Raw genomic sequence first — 18,418 nt, 5'->3', positions numbered from 1 at the left:
TCACGGTTTCCACAAAAATATGAAGCAGCACAACTCGGCGTAATCAGAAATGTTTCTTGAGCAGGAAATCAGCACATTAAACTGATTTCTGAAGGGTCATGAGTAATGACCAAGCGGCAACATTCTAATCTGAAAAATGAAGTCTACCCGGAAGTGCGAAAAACTGCAATACACCTAAAAACCGCTAGAGGGAGGTCCCAAAAAGGAGCAAATATCCATAGATCCCATGTCCATTTTCACAGCGTAAATTAATGCTTTTACAGGTTGGTCCCCTGGACTTTTATTGTATTTTTCGATAGCTCCCGAGTGCCTGACAACTGTGAGGGGGGTGAATTTTTTTCTAACTTGTTAGTTTAGATCGTATTTAGATGTAAAATGTATGACAAATAAGGGTGGTTAACTTTGATTGACAGCTGATAACGGGCTGCGCCGAGTGGAATTTGACGTCTCGGCCATGATCTGACACAAAACCTCTGCATCCTTTCTGAACATTTCTATTTTGGATTTCTCAAGATTTTCCAATATGGTGCCGCCCATACCCCCCATAAACAGCCTCAAAACTGTTCTTCAGAAAGTCTATGGGTGACGTCACAGACGCTTTGTCCATATTTTTTACAGTCTATCTATGGTAATGACAACGCTTTCTCATCCAAGAGCGTCATATAGTGACGCTTTTGAAATTTCGTCTAAATCCAACGCACATGGCACCCAATATAACACGCACAGAGCTTCGTTCGGTTATGGGTAGGTTTAGGTCTGGGGAAGGTTTAGGGTTAGACCACTAGGGGGCGCCTTCTGGCCCATATATACCTGCGTCTTATATTGACGCTAAAGGGTGCCATGTGCGTTGGATGTAGCCGAAATGTCAAAAGCGTCAGAATATGACGCCTTGGGATGAGAACGGGCTATAATGCCGCTGGAAATTCAGAAATAACTCGTATTCAAATAAAAAACGGTTCTTTTAAATTGTAATAATATTTTACAATATTAGTATTTTTGGTCGAATAAATGAAGCCTGACTTCCCTCAAACTTTTGAATGGTAGTGTAGTTGCACGCTTAATTTAAAATGCCATAAATTAAAATATTTAGTAATTCTACTATATTAGGCATGTAAAAATATTACAATAATTCAATATCTTTTATAAATTGGATTCAAATTGTAACTTAAACATTTGGGATTTCAAATATTGACAAAATGAATGAACAAAAAACCAGAACCAGGCTCCTGCGGTGTGAACTGCGAACGGATCAGCCCACGTGCTTTTTGATAGTCTTTCAGTGCTCCTTGCTCGGGATTCTGGGAAAGTGGCCCATCTGTGTGATGTCATAAAAGCTGGTCACATGGTGCTCCCAGAATCCAGAGTCCTATTCTGGTGCAGTCGGAGAGTTCACACTTGGATTACGTGCAAACTGGATTACTGTACAACTCTACAACGTGTGCTGTTTTATAATCCTGTTTCAGACCTGAAGTAAACAGGACTCTGGTGCTCACAGAGATGTGCTTCGAAACCGAGGACTTTTGTACGAATTTGATGAATTTCATTGGCCCTCGCTGGAGGGTAGGGTTTATACAGATCACATTTCAAACTTGTTTTGGTTTCTCTAATCGAACGAGCACATTAGACTACTTGTTATTTGAGGGTTGCTCATTTCTTTGAACTTTCGGCGGACACGTTGAAAGCGAGTCGACCAACTCATTACCTGAAAGACAGTTTTATTTTTTGCAGTTTCAATTCAGATTCAAACCTGAATGGTTATAATCACAGTTGATGTTGAAATATGCTTATGGCCCACAGGTTATAGTAAACTTCTGCTTTCGCTCATGCTCAGAAACCGATCTTAAAGGAAAACATCCTGCCATTTGATTGTAGTTTGATGATCTTGAGAGAATAAGTGTCTAGTACTCTTATTTTGCCATGTTTAAATACTGGAAATGCCTCGCAGAGAAAAAAGTTATTGGTTATTGCTTTTTCATATTGTGAAAACTCTTTTCAGAAAGCGTTTCCATGTCATGGAAAATGGCATGATGACTTTTGTTGGGTTTTGAAGACGAATTTCATCCCAACCCCCTTTAAACCATTTTCGGACATATTTTGCTCCAATATCATTAAGCGTGTGTTCACACTTTTAGTTCGGTTCTCTTGGCTCTTTTGGTCCAAAAGAGAAAATTATACAATTAGATGCTATGTGAACCAGACATAGCATCGAACCTAAAGACTCAAAACAAAAAGACGTCTTTTATGACGTATATTTTGCGAACTTACCAAACAATGCTGTGTTCTGGGATAAATGCGCTCATTCTGTCTACATATGATGGTATTTTGACCTGCTGAGTACTCGTGGAGAGCTTATAAAATGTGTAAAGGAGTCAAAACAGCGTCAGGAACATAGATATCTACTGTATATAAAGGCTAGATATCTCGTCCGCGCTGCTGGCCAATGGAGGTCGACGTCTGCACCTGGCGGCCATCTTCTCTCACTCGTAACATTGTGTTAATGGTACATGTACTATTTTAAATAACCATAACTTGCTCAATTTTTTACCGATTTTCAAACGGTTTGGTTTGTTATAAACGTCGGAGATGTAGTTATGACACAGCATACTTATGAATAATAATCCAGATAATTATAGCCACGTTAATAACGTTTGTAAGAAACCAAATCTGTCAAGATTTCAACGAGATAAGAGTATTTGTGTTCGTGCTGACCACTCATCTTGCATCAGCTTGCCTGTGACAAGATGGCCGCCGGTGATGACGATAGAAACTCCGCCTTAAGACATCTAGCCTTTATATAGATATCTATGTCAGGAATCCCTCCGTCACACACACACACACACAGATCTGCTGCGAGGAGATGCGGTTCTGGTGCCTGTACTGAACTGTGATGGACAACATCACGACTATGACGAGTAGAAACAGGCATGCTTAGGCGTCGCATCTTGTGACATTACATCCAGTTTTTGGTTCGTTTTGTGTTCATATTTCAGTCGAACCGCACCAGAGTTCGTTTGGAAGCGGCTCGAGTCCCATCTTTTCAGCGTCTCGGTCCGCTTGTTTGGTGCTCCAGCGTTCACACTTATTCAAATGAACCGCACTGAGAGCAATCACACCAGAGTTCGATTTAATCAAACCAAACTTAACAAGTTTCAAGAGTTCAAGATGTTGAAAGCGAACTTCTAAAATGCAGGATGTTCTCCTTTAAAGGTTCGCTTGGTAGGATCGAACTCTTTTAGCAGGATCTTTGTGGCACTGTGCTGGGTCGAACCGCTCGTAGCCTTAGAGTCTGTTTGTGTTCGTTTGGTGAAGGCTGGTGAATCTCGTAACGCAACGTGAGGTTTGATCGTTATTAGTCGAGACTTCAGTGGTAAATGAATTGTACATAGATAAGTTTGCCTCTTTTTTTAGAAATTTATTACATTTTGTGTGCTGGGTGTTTTTGAATTCTTTTCGAGTAAATCTGCCGTGATTATTGGCTAGTGTATGATTATTTGCATGGCTGTTATAATAAAGGAGTGGAGCTGTGAGTCAGAGATGTCTGTGTCCAATAAATGCAATGACCAGAGAATTCTTTTCTATTTATGAACCCGTGTGGGGAAGATGATTGACAGGTGATGCGTTCGAGAGCCGACCAGTAAGCCTGTTGTCCGCTTTGAAGGAGTAGTTCACTTTTAAAAAAAACGTTTCCTGATAATTTACTGACCCCCATGTCATCCATGATGTCCATGTCTTTCTTTCTTCAGTCGAAAAGAAATTAAGGAATTTGATGAAAACATTCCAGGATTTTTATCCATATAATGAACTTCAATGGGAACCAAACGGTTCAAGGTCCAAAAGACAGTTTCAGTGCAAACTGCAAACTGTTCAAAGGGCTTTAAACGATTTCAGACTATGAACAAGGGTCTTATCAAGCAAAATGAACAAATATTTTTTCAAGTCATTGAATAAACCAAATGACTCGAAAAAAGATTCGTTCATTTTGGTGAACAGGAGAGTCATGAACGCGCATCACAGAACAGAGCAAAGCGAGCATTTGTGCTTATAAAACTTAAACTTTTTAATTTATTTTTTAAATGAGCGATCGTTTCGCTAGATAAGACCCTTATTCATCGTCTGGTGTCGTTTAAAGCCCTTTGAAGTTGCACTGAAACTCTCATTTGGACTTTGAACCGTTTGGTTCCCATTTGAAGTCCATTATATGGAGAAAAATCCTGGAATGTTTTCATCAAAAACCTTAATTTCTTTTCGGCTTTAGAAAGAAAGACGTGGACATCTTGGATGACATGGGGGTGAGTAAATTATCAGCAAAAGTTTTTATTTAAAAGTGAACTACTCCTTTAAAGAAGGCGGGGGTCTTGCGTGAGGTTATTTTACGAATAATATTTCGAAGCAGAGAGACAGTGAGCAGGGTTGTTTCAAAAAGGTGCTATACATTATTCCTAAATGATAATCTAGAAAAGAATGATGTGAAACTATATCGTTGAGAAGTGACTTGGTCTTGACAATGACTGTTTTTATGTTGTGTAGTCTTGAAAAAGCACTATTATTATTTTACTCTTTTATGAATATATTAACAAAAGGCATTTTAACTTTGTACTTGATGAAAATGTAAAAGTCAAAAAGTTAAGACGAATAAAAATGTACAGATTCATGTGTTTTAGCCTAGACATTACTGTAGTATGTGCCTCTCAGTAAAGAAAACATTCATTCATACTGTATTCGCATGCTGCCTTCAGGTCCCGTTGGAACGATCGTATTTACGAGTCGAATGCCGGTGGGAAACATGTCAGGTAATCAATTTTATTGGTCATAATTTGGTTTCATTGCGATCGTTGGCCGCATTTAGTCCAATTAACTGAACTTTGGAGAAAACTAGCTGTTAAATGTGGAAATAAAATTACATTTCCATCATTCCCTCCACTTGATGTCTTTTTTTCTGCTAAAAAGCTTCTTGTGTTTGTCAGGAAGTTAAATATGAAATACATTTTATTCCGATCACTCAAAAGCATTTCAAATTGACTTTCGAACTCGTAAATAAGAGCTTCCCCGGAAGACTTAAAGGCAGCGTTACTGTGCACTGTTACCTAACTGCTTGGAAGTGATGGCAAAACTTCATTACCCAACATTCCCTTCTACAAACTCCCTCCATGTACTCTTGCTAAGGTCAGACTATAATGTTTTTTATGATTGTTGTTGCCTCAATATTTATTGCCCTACAGCCTCGTCCATCTGATCAGTCCACAGGTCTCTCTCTCTCTTTTACTTCCTTTCTTCATCCGCTGTAACACTCATTTAGCCTCACTCTCCCCCTCTCTCTCTCTCTCTCTCGGTGTGGCTGTAGTTCTGTTGTGTTTCGATGGTCTTTGGAGTGTTATAGTAGCAGTTCATCCTTCCATAATTCTCTCTGTACGCAGTGAAAGGCGAGACAGCCGGACAGCGGCTCCTTTCCTGTGCACTTGTACTGGGAAACACTTGAATTAAATGTACTGTTTTTGTGCTAAATTCACCCTTGTCGAGTCTTTCTTATGGTGTGAGAGAAGAGCACATCATCACACTGATAAACTTGAAACAACTTAAGTTTAGTCAGGGATGTCACACTTATCGACTGTTTTTGGTCATATGTTACACATAACAAACATAAATCACTGAAGTATATGAGAACATATAATACCTTCTATGACCCTATATGATGCATTCAGATGTGCAAGGAACTATATAACCTATTTTAAAAGTGAAAGACTTTTGTGGCCATAACAACAGGAAATATTGCTTTATCAAAGACAGTTCTTGCACCATATAACAATAGCTGGCAGTGTAAAGCGCTGAGTGTTCACCTTCCTGAGGATCCTACTTATCTTGAGTTTCGTTTTTAACAAACAGACCTTCATTCCACATTCAGGACTATCCGAGGATCACAGTCATTATCAAAATGTGGATGGAGATCCTGTTGGTGATTTTTTTCGTGGATGGTAAACAATTTTAGTCTCGTAACTAAAACTAACAATGAGCGATAGGCCTACATTTGCTACAGTATTTATTTATTAATCTTTGTTTTCGTTAGTTCATATTAGCTCATGCAGGTCCGTTAAAAATGTTACTAAAATACAACTTTTGATTTTAATGATTAATAGGCTAAAATTACTGAATGCTTTTATATTTGTATTGTTAGTTCTTGTTAATAAATGTATACAACTGGAACCTTATATTACTGAAATTGCATTTTGACCTTTCATAATTACATAGTAGGCAGGTATATCCACGTATTAGGCTAATTAAACATTTTCGGTTACACTTTATTTTAAGGTGTCATTGTTACAGTACTACAGGTTTGGTTGAAGTAGATTAGTTGCATGTTTACTGCTATTATTATGGTAGGCTAAAATGTAACAAGGGCACTGTAAAATAAAGTGTAACCACATTTTCTGATTTTTGTAACTGTATGGGATTTTTTTTTCACAGGAAAAGCAATTAACGAGTGTCGTTTGTTTCTTCAAACTTTGGCTACCGCGACGTGTCAGCTGTACCTGGCGCTCTTGCCTCTACGTCACGCCGCTCAACACTTCGCCAAAGCTGCCGGGAATATTTTCATCGAGCCATGTGTTCATGTTAATGACTCTGATAACATTTCATCGACTAAAGAGCGCATGTTGAACCTTTTGAGGTATTTAGATAAAGCGGCTATTCATTGCCTGGAGGGAGTGTGTTTGCTGTGGGAGTCTCTCTTTCAGTTGTTGTCAGTCGTGTCATCTGTGTGTGTCGCTGTCAGTCACGTCCTGCAGGGGGCGCTGTTTCTCATCTTGTCCACGGCGCGCTGGCTGCAAAAGATGCTGCTTTTTAAAGACGACGTGGATGAATGGGTGAAAGAGCAGAATCAAGAGAGGGAACGAATAGAGGAACAAAGAAGACAAGTGGAGGAATACCTCCACTATAAAGGTTGATTTAAAATATTCATTATCAGGAAAATGTGGGGGGCGGACATAAATTGACAATTTCTTGAAAGGATAGTTCACCCAGAAATTGCATTTCTGTCTTAATTTACTCACACTCGAGACTTGTTTTCTTCTTCTATGAGACATAAAGCAATTTAAAATATAATCTATTTAACTGGGTCAAAAAAGTCGTTCATAAGTTCTTTACATCAAGTTTTGATAAACTTATTTTAAATGTGCTGTAAACGATTTACCCGTTGCTAACGACACATCTTCTTAAAGGGATAGTTCACCCAAAAAAGTTGTTCTGTATGAGTTTTTTTCTTCTGTTGAACACAAAGATTTTAAATAATGTTGGTAACCAGCCAGTTGACGGCACCAATAGTAATTTTTTTGTTCCTACTATGGAAGTCAATCGTTACCGTCAAATGTTTGATTACAAATTCTTTAAAATATCTACTTTTGTGTCCAACAGAAGAAACTCAAACAGGTTTGGAACAACATGAGGGTGATTTCTATTTTTAAGGTGAGCTATCCCTTTAACATATCTGGGTTTAAACGATTTATGGTTGACTTTTCTTTGCAGATACTTTATTTCATGTTTCTTTGTGTTGCATCAATCAACGAAGGAATGTACATAATCAAGTAATCTTTATTATAATGATATCATAGAAAAATATATTTAAAAAAAATTCCATTAACGCAATTATTTGATTATCTATTTGCTTGATAAACATACTTAAAAGATAAGAATATCTTCAAATGCATATTTAGCTGTTAAATACCATTATTGTCTGTATGATTTTCACAAAATTAAATCATATGTATTGCCATAACAGTCCAAAATTGCTGAAGTTCTTCATCTAGAGCTGCTACAGCAGGTTTACTCTGTGTTTGAGACTAAAAACATTTATAATACTTATTAGCACTTCTACAATAAAAGATTCAAGAGTTGCTGTCCGATTCTTCTCGTCACAGCCTGGCGTCTACACTGATTCGAGGGGTCCATCCATCATCTGTCATGAAGAAGATAAAGTACAACACATTACACTACTCAACAGAGCAGATATACCCTTTAGTTTCCGACAAAACTACTGATCAGAAGAAGAATCAATCAATCTTACTCAGCATGTCCCATATTCTCTTCACTGCAGATTTATTCACTCGAAACTCATTCTGGTCGTCGCTGAAATACAGAGAAGATATGTCGTTGTTGTTATTAACTTAATTTCTGTGCTAATAAACCCTTTTCATTTTCAAAGTTGTATCTGTTTACACTTTAGTTTTGGTCACAGCAGCCATCCTGAGCAAAGCTGAGAGAACGTTCCTCTGTAGGTCGGATGATAAACCCTCGTACGACTGAACTTCACCTGAGACAGAGACGTAACTTTATCTGAGAGACTGTAGCATAATCATCAAGGTTATTTCACAGAAGTCGTCAACTGAAAATGACCCGCACCTGAAATAAGGAGCTTCATAACGAAACTGCGGATGCTGGTTGAAAACATCTTCTCTCTGAATGTCTGCGAGCTCTCTTCACACAGGTACCTAAACACCACCTAAACACACTGATATCAGTGCTGATCCCGTTACTCACCAATCGACACGGTGAACTGCATGGACAATTGTGTAGATGACTACAATCACCTGGTAACTCTCTATAAAAGGCTGCAGAATGGCTCTGAGGAAGACGATGCTTTCCTGGCCGTTGTCTCTCACATAGACCTCTTCATCAGAGCGGCCGATCACACCAGACTGCTGTAGCAAAGAGCAGCCCTCCTCATAGTCCTGAGAGAGAGACGGACGTTTAGATGGATGTCCTGAGTGTTCAACAACTGCATTTAGACAATCAGACTCACCTGAACCGCTTGATCAGGAATGAAGACAAACTCGTTGGAAAAGAGCTCCAGAAGAAACTTAAAATGATGAAAGACGTCATCTGGAAGAGAAACAAAATTGCTAAAAAATAACAATGCATGATTTATTCACCCTCATGTCGTTCCAAACCTGATTTCCACAAAACATTTATAGAATGTGCATAGTACTTTTTTTCACTGTAAAAGTGAATGGGAGATCCAGAAAATGGCAAAAAAAAGTCGTGTTTGAGTCATACAATAGATTTGTGTTAGGAACAGACTAATATTTAAAGTCCCCATGAAATCAAAATTGACCATACTAACTTTGTTTGCCTAAATTGATCATTTTGTGGTGAACAATTCATACATGCAAGTCAATCCACACAAAAAAATGTTTTGGCTTCGTAATCTTTAATCAAATTTTGAAAATGCCCCTCCCCTCTGCATTGGAGGACCTTGCCCGATGACTAGGGTTGGGTATCGTTTGAATTTGAACGATTCTGATTCCGATTCCTTGTTTCGATTCCGGTTCCTAACGATTCTCGATTCCGATTCTTTTAAGAGGCAGGGTCAAAAAAGTTTAGCTAACCTTGCTAACCAACGGCCTTTCTGAAGGAAATACTTCTTCGGTAAAAATACTCCTTTTGTCACAAATTTTGCATTTCTTTATTTTTAGAAAAGCGAAGCCACACTTTGGATCGTCGACGTAAGCTACTCATGTTCGACTCGCGCGGTTATGCCAACACTTCCGGTAGACGCTTCTTCGTTGGTGTTGTTCAGCGGTTTCTTCTTCCGCTCGGCGGACTGTGAATATCGAAACTAGGAATCAAAATTTTTACTTTTGAACGATTCCGGGAAAAACTAAAAGTTAGTCTCGGTTCCAATCGATACTCGATTCTCGATACCCAACCCTACCGATGACGTAGGCTTAACGGTTTGGGTGTCCTCTTAACATCCATAACCACGCCCCTCCAACTGACAGCTGCTGTGTGTTTGCGAGCGCCGAGCGAGCATTGATTGACAGCGTGTGTAAACATGCGTCATCCTCCATTTCAGAATGAAACACCCATTTTTCTAGATCCAATCAGGTGCTAGTTGGAAAAAAAGCCACGCCCACTATTTTTCCTCATTTAGTATTCCCAGAGGAAGTCTAATATGACTGGCTTTGGTATTCCGTTTCTCTCGGAAATACGTCACAACACTGGAGAAAAGTCGTTTGCAACTTCCGGTTCATGGGGACTTTAAAGCCCCAAGCAACACGCAGCATTTTTTTCAATATGTTGACGTGATTTCCACTTAAACAGGAAGACAGTGTGGGACATATCGATCAGCTCCTCCCCAATAGCATTTCCTTTATATCACAGCTCGTCCAGAAAAGCTCCCAGATAGACCAAGGCTGTTTGATCTCCTATTTACATCTGGAAGACGTATTTTAGAGTGTTTGCTCATCTGCAAGACGTCTATAGGACATTTCCTGCAGATGTTAAATAGACGTTTAGAAGATGTCTCTAAGATGTAATCATTTAGAATGCATGTTAAACTGACATCTTATAAACGTCTATTTGACATCTGACAGGAAACGTCCTATAGACGTCTTGCAGATGAGCAAACACTCTTAAAAATACGTCTTCCAGATGTAAATAGGACATCAAATACCCTTGTGCTATGTGGGCTGCGTTTGACAGATCTACAGTCTAAAGATTACCATTTTAGATTTAATATGAAACTGTTACTAAAGCAAAATAGTGACCATAGTCATGCTGAGGATGTGTAGTTCGAAAAGTGTAATTTTTGTTGGTGGATGGCATCGATGATGTCTCTTCTGCTTGACAGTGCTGCGAGTCAGTAACCGTTTCTCCTCCTGATCTCCTCCATCGTTTTAAAATAGAGCATTCGACAAGTTTTGTGATCTGCGCCGACTCGCACATCTGATTCGCTCTGTGTATCGTGTCTCTGGACCGGAGCTGCGGCGGTTCACGTGACACTAACGTGAAACCACACTTCATTCGCCCTGAAGGTCTGAATTATTCCCTTTCCCGTATATATAGCACCTTATGGGTCATTCACCATGTAGAAAATAGTAACTGTGAACAAGTAACTGACTTTCATAGTAGGAATATACTATGAAAGTCAATGGGACCAGAAACTGTCTGGTTACTGATATTCTTCTAAATATCAGAAAATCAGCTGAATGGATTTGAAAACGGTAAAACTCAACTGTTGTAAAATGAGCCTATTTCCAAAAAAAGTGGAGTATCCCTTTAAGGGTGAGTAAAACCATTTCAAAATTCCTGTGACACTCTCATATTACTCACCTGTCCTGCTGCTTACAGCTGTTGTGATTGCTACTGCCACCATAGCTGGCCGTGTGAATACGTGTACTGCTTGATTCCTGTAGGAGGCGCACATGAGCACAGCAGCAGCACGCCTGAACACGCCCTCCTCTTGAACCGCCTCCTCCACTAAATAGACACGCCCCCTCTCACAGCGCACTACTGAGTGATGCAGGGTCAGGCTCGATGACATCACTTCAGAATCCAAAACGTGCTCTTCAAAACAAAAAGAGGGGGAGAACGGTATGTTTTCCCACTACACAGTTGCTACGGTGGTCAACTTTTCCATTCAAAATATTGATATGACAATGAAACCATTAGTTAATCATGTAATTAACAGGGCTTAAACAAGCATATTTTCTTTCCTCAAGACTCAACACACAAATTTGAGATCTTCTGTCCTGTTTATCCTGTGTGATTGCCATAGGAACAGCCCTGAATGGGGGTTTTGTTGTTTTCTGTTGATCCCAGTCACATGTTTGGCTTTCCCAAGTACCGTCCCAAGTTGTTCACAATACCTAGAAAGCTAAACTAGTAAGAGAACCCTGGAAGGAGCTCATGAATATTCTAACCATACAGAAGCACAGAGCTCAAACTATTATTTTGCAAGTGTTTTCTCTATGGACATGCTTTTATAGCACAAGTTTGTAAGAAGCCAAAATTGTGTTCAGAGTAATGTACTTAATGTACCATTGAAGTATATGGGGCATTCCAGAGGGTATATTGTTCTCCTTCGTACAAATATGAGTGTTTTTGTGATGTAAAGTCACAAAAACACATCTAAACGATGCTATTAGTATTAGGACAACTGTTTAAAACAGATGAAGTTCTGGTTCTGTGCTACTCTGTATTTTGCAGAAAGTTTTTCAAACTTTTCTGGTATTTAATAAGCCTAATGACTGCATGCCACAGAAGCTGTCTGTAGAGTGTATCTGGCACTGAACAAATGATCTTCCTTTAAAGGAGCTGATTGTATGTTCTATTTAGGTTTTGTTTATTGAATGTCATCTCTACATGTATCCTTACTGGGCCATCTGATGTGGGCTCCAAACTGCAGGGCGATTCTCCTCACCCAGAGGGTTTTGTTGGTCAGCAGGTCCAAATCAATGCCCTGGAGGTTCTGGAGGAGAACCATGACCATCAGGTTCCAGGCGCTCAGTACCGCGTTTCTCTCCTGCAAACGGATAATCATGTGGGCTAGACCAGATACAAACTCCTGTGTCTCCTTATTGGGCTTCATGGGCAGGTCTCTGTTAATGAGACAGAAGAAAAAAAAGAGCATATCCCACAAATCAATGCAGTTCACTTGATCTTGCATTTTACACTGTGGGGGCCTGAATAGCAACCATGATTTTAAAAAAATCGTATTATTTCACAAGATTGCCAAAAGTAAAGACATTTTTAGACAAAAATATAAAGCATAACAAAAAAATCATTAAAAAACTATTTTTTTTAGAAATGTATTATAATTCAGTGTAATTTTTCTTTTTTTTATTTGTTCATATTTTAATATTTTAAATGTAACTACATTATTCATAATAAATGCCCCACCCATGATTTAAAAAAAAGTAAAGACATTTTTAGACAAAAATATAAAGCATAACAAAAAATCATAAAAAAAAACTATTTTTTTAGAAATGTATTATAATTCAGTGTAATTTTTCTTTTTTTATTTATTCATATTTTAATATTTTAAATGTAACTACATTATTCATAATAAATGCCCCACCCCTGATTTTAAAAAAAGTAAAGACATTTTTAGACAAAAATATAAAGCATAACAAAAAATCATTAAAAAAACTATTTTTTTTAGAAATGTATTATAATTCAGTGTAATTTTTCTTTTTTTTATTTATTCATATTTTAATATTTTAAATGTAACTACATTATTCATAATAAATGCCCCATCCCTGATTTTAAAAAAGTAAAGACATTTTTAGACAAAAATATAAAGCATAACAAAAAATCATTAAAAAAACTATTTTTTTTAGAAATGTATTATAATTCAGTGTAATTTTTCTTTTATTTATTTATTCATATTTTAATATTTTAAATGTAACTACATTATTCATAATAAATGCCCCATCCCTGATTTTAAAAAAGTAAAGACATTTTTAGACAAAAATATAAATATAAAGCATAACAAAAAATCATTAAAACAATTTTTTTTTAGAAATGTATTATAATTCAGTGTAATTTTTCTTTTTTTTATTTATTCATATTTTAATATTTTTAATGTAACTACATAATTCATAATAAATGCCCCATCCCTGATTTAAAGTATACAAAACCCTTTGTAAGAAATACTTTCCTTTTCAGGAAAAGTATCGAAATCGCAGTTCTTGACTTGGTATCGGTATTGAAACAATAATTTTGGCATCGTGACAACACTAATATCTAAACAAGCTGTTTTTAGAGCTTGATTAAATAAATGCTTTGTTTCTAATGAGGAAATTTAAAACTTCCTGCAAGTTTCATAGTTTAAATGAAACAAAGACCTCATATGTCAGATGCATAAGGAAAATTTGATTCCTCATGGCATGATCTCTTTTACATTTACATTTATTCATTTAGCTGACGCTTTTATCCAAAGCGGCTTTCACATTTTATTGTTTTTTAAATTGTCACGTGTGTATATATTACCTGGGTACCAGATTGTACTGCCTGCGGTTTATCTTTCCTTTGACCAGGTCTCTAACAGACACAGGGTTTCCAAAGCACACGTGCATGCAGCCGTAATCCTCCTTCAGAACCGTCCTGGCCTTCAGCAAACCCTGCAGATCACAGCAAGAGCTCAGCACCAAGTTCATTCCTTCATATTTTGAAATGCATGAGACTTTGGCTCGCTTTAACAGCTGTACCCCTGTGGTCTCTCTTGGTTTAGGCACACCCAGCAGCTCATGAGCGAGAAGCGACTCCTCCAACACACGCTCGTAACTGATGCTGATGGGCACCAGACTGATGTCAAACACCTCTCCTTTAAAAAAGGGCTCCAACACCATGTGCATCATTCCTGTGAGGATGCAAACAGAACTCAAGGACCAAGAACATGAAGAGCCTCACATTTCCAACTTACTACTTTAAATGTAATCTTACCTAGTTTCGGTGTGAGAGATTTCAGCGTTCTACTCCGTAATCCTTCAACATAAAACTCTAATGGAGCATAACCTGTCTGTAGAAAAACTGCCACTGTGAGTATCAGAGCTAACAAACACACTACCATTCAAAAGCTTGGGGTTCAGTAAGATATTTTTGCTCTTTTATTGGTAACACTTTACAATAAGGTTCATTAGTTAACATTAGTTAACATGTACTAAGAATGAACAATACTTCTTCAGCATTTATTAATCTTAGTAAATATTAATTCCAACATTTACTAATACGTTATTAAAATCAAAGGTTGTATTAGTTAACATTAGTTAATGCACTGTGAACTAACATGAACACACAATGAACAGCTGTGTTTATATTAACTAACATTAACAAAGATTAATAAACACTGTAACTAATGCATTGCTCATCGTTAGTTCATGTTAGTTAATGCATTTACTAATGTTAACTAATTAACCTTACCCTTTTATTCATTCAATTGATAAAAAGTGACTGTAAAGACAATAATAATGTTACAAAAGATGCTGTTCTTTCAAACTTTCAAGTCATCAAATAATCCTGGAAAAATGTATCCCGGTATCCTATATATATATATATATATATATATATATATATATATCACGCAGCACAATGGTTTTCAATATTGATGATATTAAGAAATGTTTCTTGAGCATCAAATCATCATATTAGAATGATTTCTGAAGGATCATGTGACACTAAAGACTGGAGTAATTATGCTGAAAATCCAGGTTTGATCACAGGAATAAATTACATTTTACAATATATTCAAATATAACACAGTTCCATTAAAGTTTAATAATATTTCACAATATTACTATTTATACTGTATTTTTTGTTCAAATAAATTCAGCCTTGGTGAGCATGAGAGACTTTTTAAAATCATAAAAAATCTTACCGACCCTAACATTTTGAATGGTTGTGTGCAATGATTTCAATAATACAATAAGAATAAAGCACTAAATTCTCACCCGCACAATCGTTTTGACATACTCAGACAGCACCGCCCAGTACAGCTTGTCTGAGCCAATGGCACGACGGATAAAGAACGCGCCTGACCGTCGAAAGATCTCACCAATCAGCTTCATCCCCATCAGAGCTGTTAGACAAATAAAGGTGGAGATTTGTTTAGAAATATTTATACAAGTCCATCTTTAATGATGCATTTTTAGCAGATTTGTGTTTATGTTTTGACATGACAGCCTTGGGATGCCCACCTTAAAGCTTTAAGTGTTAGTCATTTCAAACATTTGTCTAAAGTGTTGGGCATTACTTGGTGCACCTTTAAAGAAACACGCCGACTTTTTGTGTCTTTAGCTTATTCACCGTATCCCCCAGAGTTAGGTAAGTCCATACATACCCTACATATGTGCTGCGAGCTAATCACTCCACAGAAGTAGCAGTGCTTCTCCTTCTGAGAAGACAGTTCCCAGTATGTTTACGGTTAGAAGATGGCTGTCTCATGTGACCTTGTTATTTGTGCACACTGAGAATATACAAATCACAACTTGTGGGTGTGAAAATGTTGGTGTTATTTTGTCACTTATTGGGAGCGGTAGTAGGGTGACAATATTTTGATTACCAAAAACGAGAACATTCGGCCCGGCAAACAGATACTCAAAGTTTACTCAAAGATGCCTTATTAATTTCAATACATTTAAAGTCCTCTGTATGGATAGAAAATTGTTATATTACAAGACACAAATTCAGATAGGCTTCTCAGAGGTTCCTCAACATATTTTGTTATGACAGGTTTCAAAAATAATGAATAAAATAATGATAGAAATAATGTATTTTCTGTATTAGAAAAATAAATATATAAATAACTAAAATAAATACCCCCAAATTGAACAAAAATAGCTCTCACAAACTTACAAAAACGAACTAACAAAATGTATCTTTAGTTTTCTTCCTCTTTATCCTGTTTTTCTTCCTCATCCTCCTTGTTTGCCCATCTATGTTTTGCTGTAGAGCTGATCTTTCCCAGCAGTTTTTTGAAAACCAGGACATTTTCATCACTTTATAAAAAACAGCCAGGATGGCAAGGGCAGGGTGTGAAAAAAACTGGACATGTCCTGGGAAAACAGGATTGTTGGTCACCCTAAGCAGTAGGCTAGATGGAGCCATTTACCTCCAGTATTTGTGCTAAGCTACGCTAGCGGTGGGTGCGTCAAACTGAGTTACGGCACATACAGAGATGATAAGGGTATATATGGACTTATCTAACTCTCAGGGATACGGCGAATAAGCCCCCAAAAGTCAGCGTGTTCCTTTAAAATAAAAAAAAAACAATTGATGTGACTGTGAGATTTGGCCACCAACAACTACAACAAAAATCTGTAGATACTTGCGAATTCCGGCTGCAATGACGGGGATAGAGAGGTCATAAGTGAACATGATGTAGGACAGAACAAGGAAGTCCATGTAGCTCCTGTGATTGGGCATTAGGATGACGGGATGCTCCTGAATGGCCTGCTGGAGCTAAATAACAGAATTGGCATTTTTTAGTGAAGCATTCCTTTTTAAAAAATAGAATTAATTTTTAATAGGACATAAAAACACTAACACGTGTGAGTCCCTCCTCGTTGACATATATAGAGCTGAACACGCTTTTAAAAACTTTGGTCATTGCGAAGCCCAGCAGTCGAATGAATCCCAGCTGAAGGTTTTGACTCATCTCGTCCAGTATCGCAGACGCTTCCTCTTGAACTGCCTCACGCGGTTCATCGGACTCAACCACGATCTGTGAACAGTGAGCAAAAACTGCTATGACATCTTCCTTTCATAACTACTGTACTGTATCTCACTCTTTCTCTCTCACCTCCTGTATGATGTAGCTCAGGTACTGGGATTCAAGCACCATCCTGTTGAGAGCAGCAGCTGAAATGGGCGTGGCTCCACGGTACCGCTGAGGGTTAAAGCTCCGCAGGGCGTGGCTTAAGTCATTGCTCCGCCTCCTCTCCTCCAAAATGTCAAAGAAGTCATCAGGTTCTGCACTCAGTGCTTCACCACTCTAATACACACAATATTGCTTGTTCAATCAACAAGGAAGCTAAATATTGTATTTACATATATTGTATTTTTGGTTATGTGCAGTTTACATACCTGAACGGCTAAAAATTTACATTATTTTGATAAAATTACCTAATGGAAGTAAATTGACTCGAAAAAATCACACAAGAAATGTCCATAAGGACGCACAGGTCAAACAAAAACAAAATAATAAAATTGTGATTATTCTCACTATTTAACTTTGTAAATGGGTTCACGAGACACGACGAGCTTATAAAAAATATCTCACGTGCGAAAACTGAAGTAAATCACGACAAATTATAATAATAACCTCTAAAAGCTGATAAAAGATTTACCTAAATGATATATTTTCAATTGAGGCGCATTATTTTGAAAAAGCGCGTCCTGCGTAAAGTTAATTTTGCTAACGTTAACGTTTAGTTTTTAACGTTTACTGTGTTGTTTTGATGCTCGTTTTCCGTGTCTTTCAATAAAGAAAGCGAAACAAAAACACTTGTCACACCGAGTTCATACAGCAAAGCAACAAAAACATAATTAGATGACTTTTGATCACTGAAGATGTAACGTTAACGTCAACGTTACACTTTAAGCGTTCCTCGTTGATTATAATGAGGGATTGTGACAGCAGTACAATTCTGTTGCGTTGTGTCGCTCTCAGTGTGTACACAGTATTATAATGCACGTCCGGACCAAATAAATACACAAACATAACTTAACCACAGACATATCATGTTCATTTGTTCATACCAAGCGCTCCATGTCCCACGCAGAGGCAGGTGTTCTTCTCCCCATCCTCTGACATCAGAGTCCGTTACTGAACCCACCGACCGACACTCGGACCGGAGCCCAGAACCAATGAGCGCGCGCACCGCGGGAACGCCTCCTGTCGCGTGACCTGTTACCCCCAATAATCTCCAGCTTTAAGTAATCTCTCAAAGATAATCAGTTTTTATTACACAAATGAACTTAATAATACAAATGAACATGATTTTTTATAAAAGATTTGAATGAATGTATGGAAGTTTTTTTTTCCTAACAAAATTCAAATGCTTAAAAATATAAAAAATAATAAATCAAAGTCTCAAAACATCTGCTCAAATGTTAAATCATTAAATAATAAATCAAACTCTCCATATGG

The 18,418-nt window shown here is 37.6% G+C and overlaps 1 protein-coding gene and 1 long non-coding RNA gene across 2 annotated transcripts; one reads left to right on the top strand and one right to left on the bottom strand.

Annotated features, from left to right (window-relative positions):
* The first annotated feature begins 5,801 nt into the window (after positions 1-5,801).
* Positions 5,802-6,850, top strand: LOC148976875 (uncharacterized). Its single transcript, XR_016146075.1, has 2 exons — positions 5,802-5,969; positions 6,460-6,850. It is a non-coding gene; the product is annotated as an uncharacterized LOC148976875 (long non-coding RNA).
* A 711-nt stretch (positions 6,851-7,561) lies between these two features.
* Positions 7,562-18,138, bottom strand: gnpat2 (glyceronephosphate O-acyltransferase 2). Its single transcript, XM_039648059.2, has 16 exons — positions 18,028-18,138; positions 17,069-17,260; positions 16,814-16,990; positions 16,599-16,728; positions 15,219-15,346; positions 14,215-14,290; positions 13,980-14,131; positions 13,762-13,892; positions 12,145-12,368; positions 11,101-11,334; positions 8,789-8,868; positions 8,577-8,717; positions 8,389-8,488; positions 8,206-8,299; positions 8,054-8,115; positions 7,562-7,945 (listed from the first exon to the last, which is right to left on the bottom strand). Exons 1-16 carry the CDS (start codon positions 18,070-18,072, stop codon positions 7,902-7,904), a joined length of 2,010 nt encoding a protein of 669 aa, XP_039503993.2. The 5' UTR covers positions 18,073-18,138; the 3' UTR covers positions 7,562-7,901.
* Between the last annotated feature and the right edge of the window lie 280 nt (positions 18,139-18,418).

The sequence above is a fragment of the Pimephales promelas genome, chromosome 13, assembly GCF_988280905.1.
Source record: "Pimephales promelas chromosome 13, fPimPro1.hap1.1, whole genome shotgun sequence".
Lineage (NCBI taxonomy): Eukaryota > Metazoa > Chordata > Actinopteri > Cypriniformes > Leuciscidae > Pimephales > Pimephales promelas.
Note: the sequence above shows the minus strand (reverse complement) of the source record. Positions and strands in the feature narration are given on the sequence as shown.

Bases quoted from the DNA above. Each gene is read 5' to 3' on its own strand.
- gnpat2 (XM_039648059.2), bottom strand. From the start codon at position 18,072: ATGGGGAGAAGAACACCTGCCTCTGCGTGGGACATGGAGCGCTTG. The intron at 14,291-15,218 runs GTGAGAATTTAG...GTTTTTCTACAG, and splicing joins ATGTCAAAACGATTGTGCGG to ACAGGTTATGCTCCATTAGA. The intron at 8,489-8,576 runs GTGATTGTAGTC...CAGTGTGTTTAG, and splicing joins CTTTTATAGAGAGTTACCAG to GTGGTGTTTAGGTACCTGTG.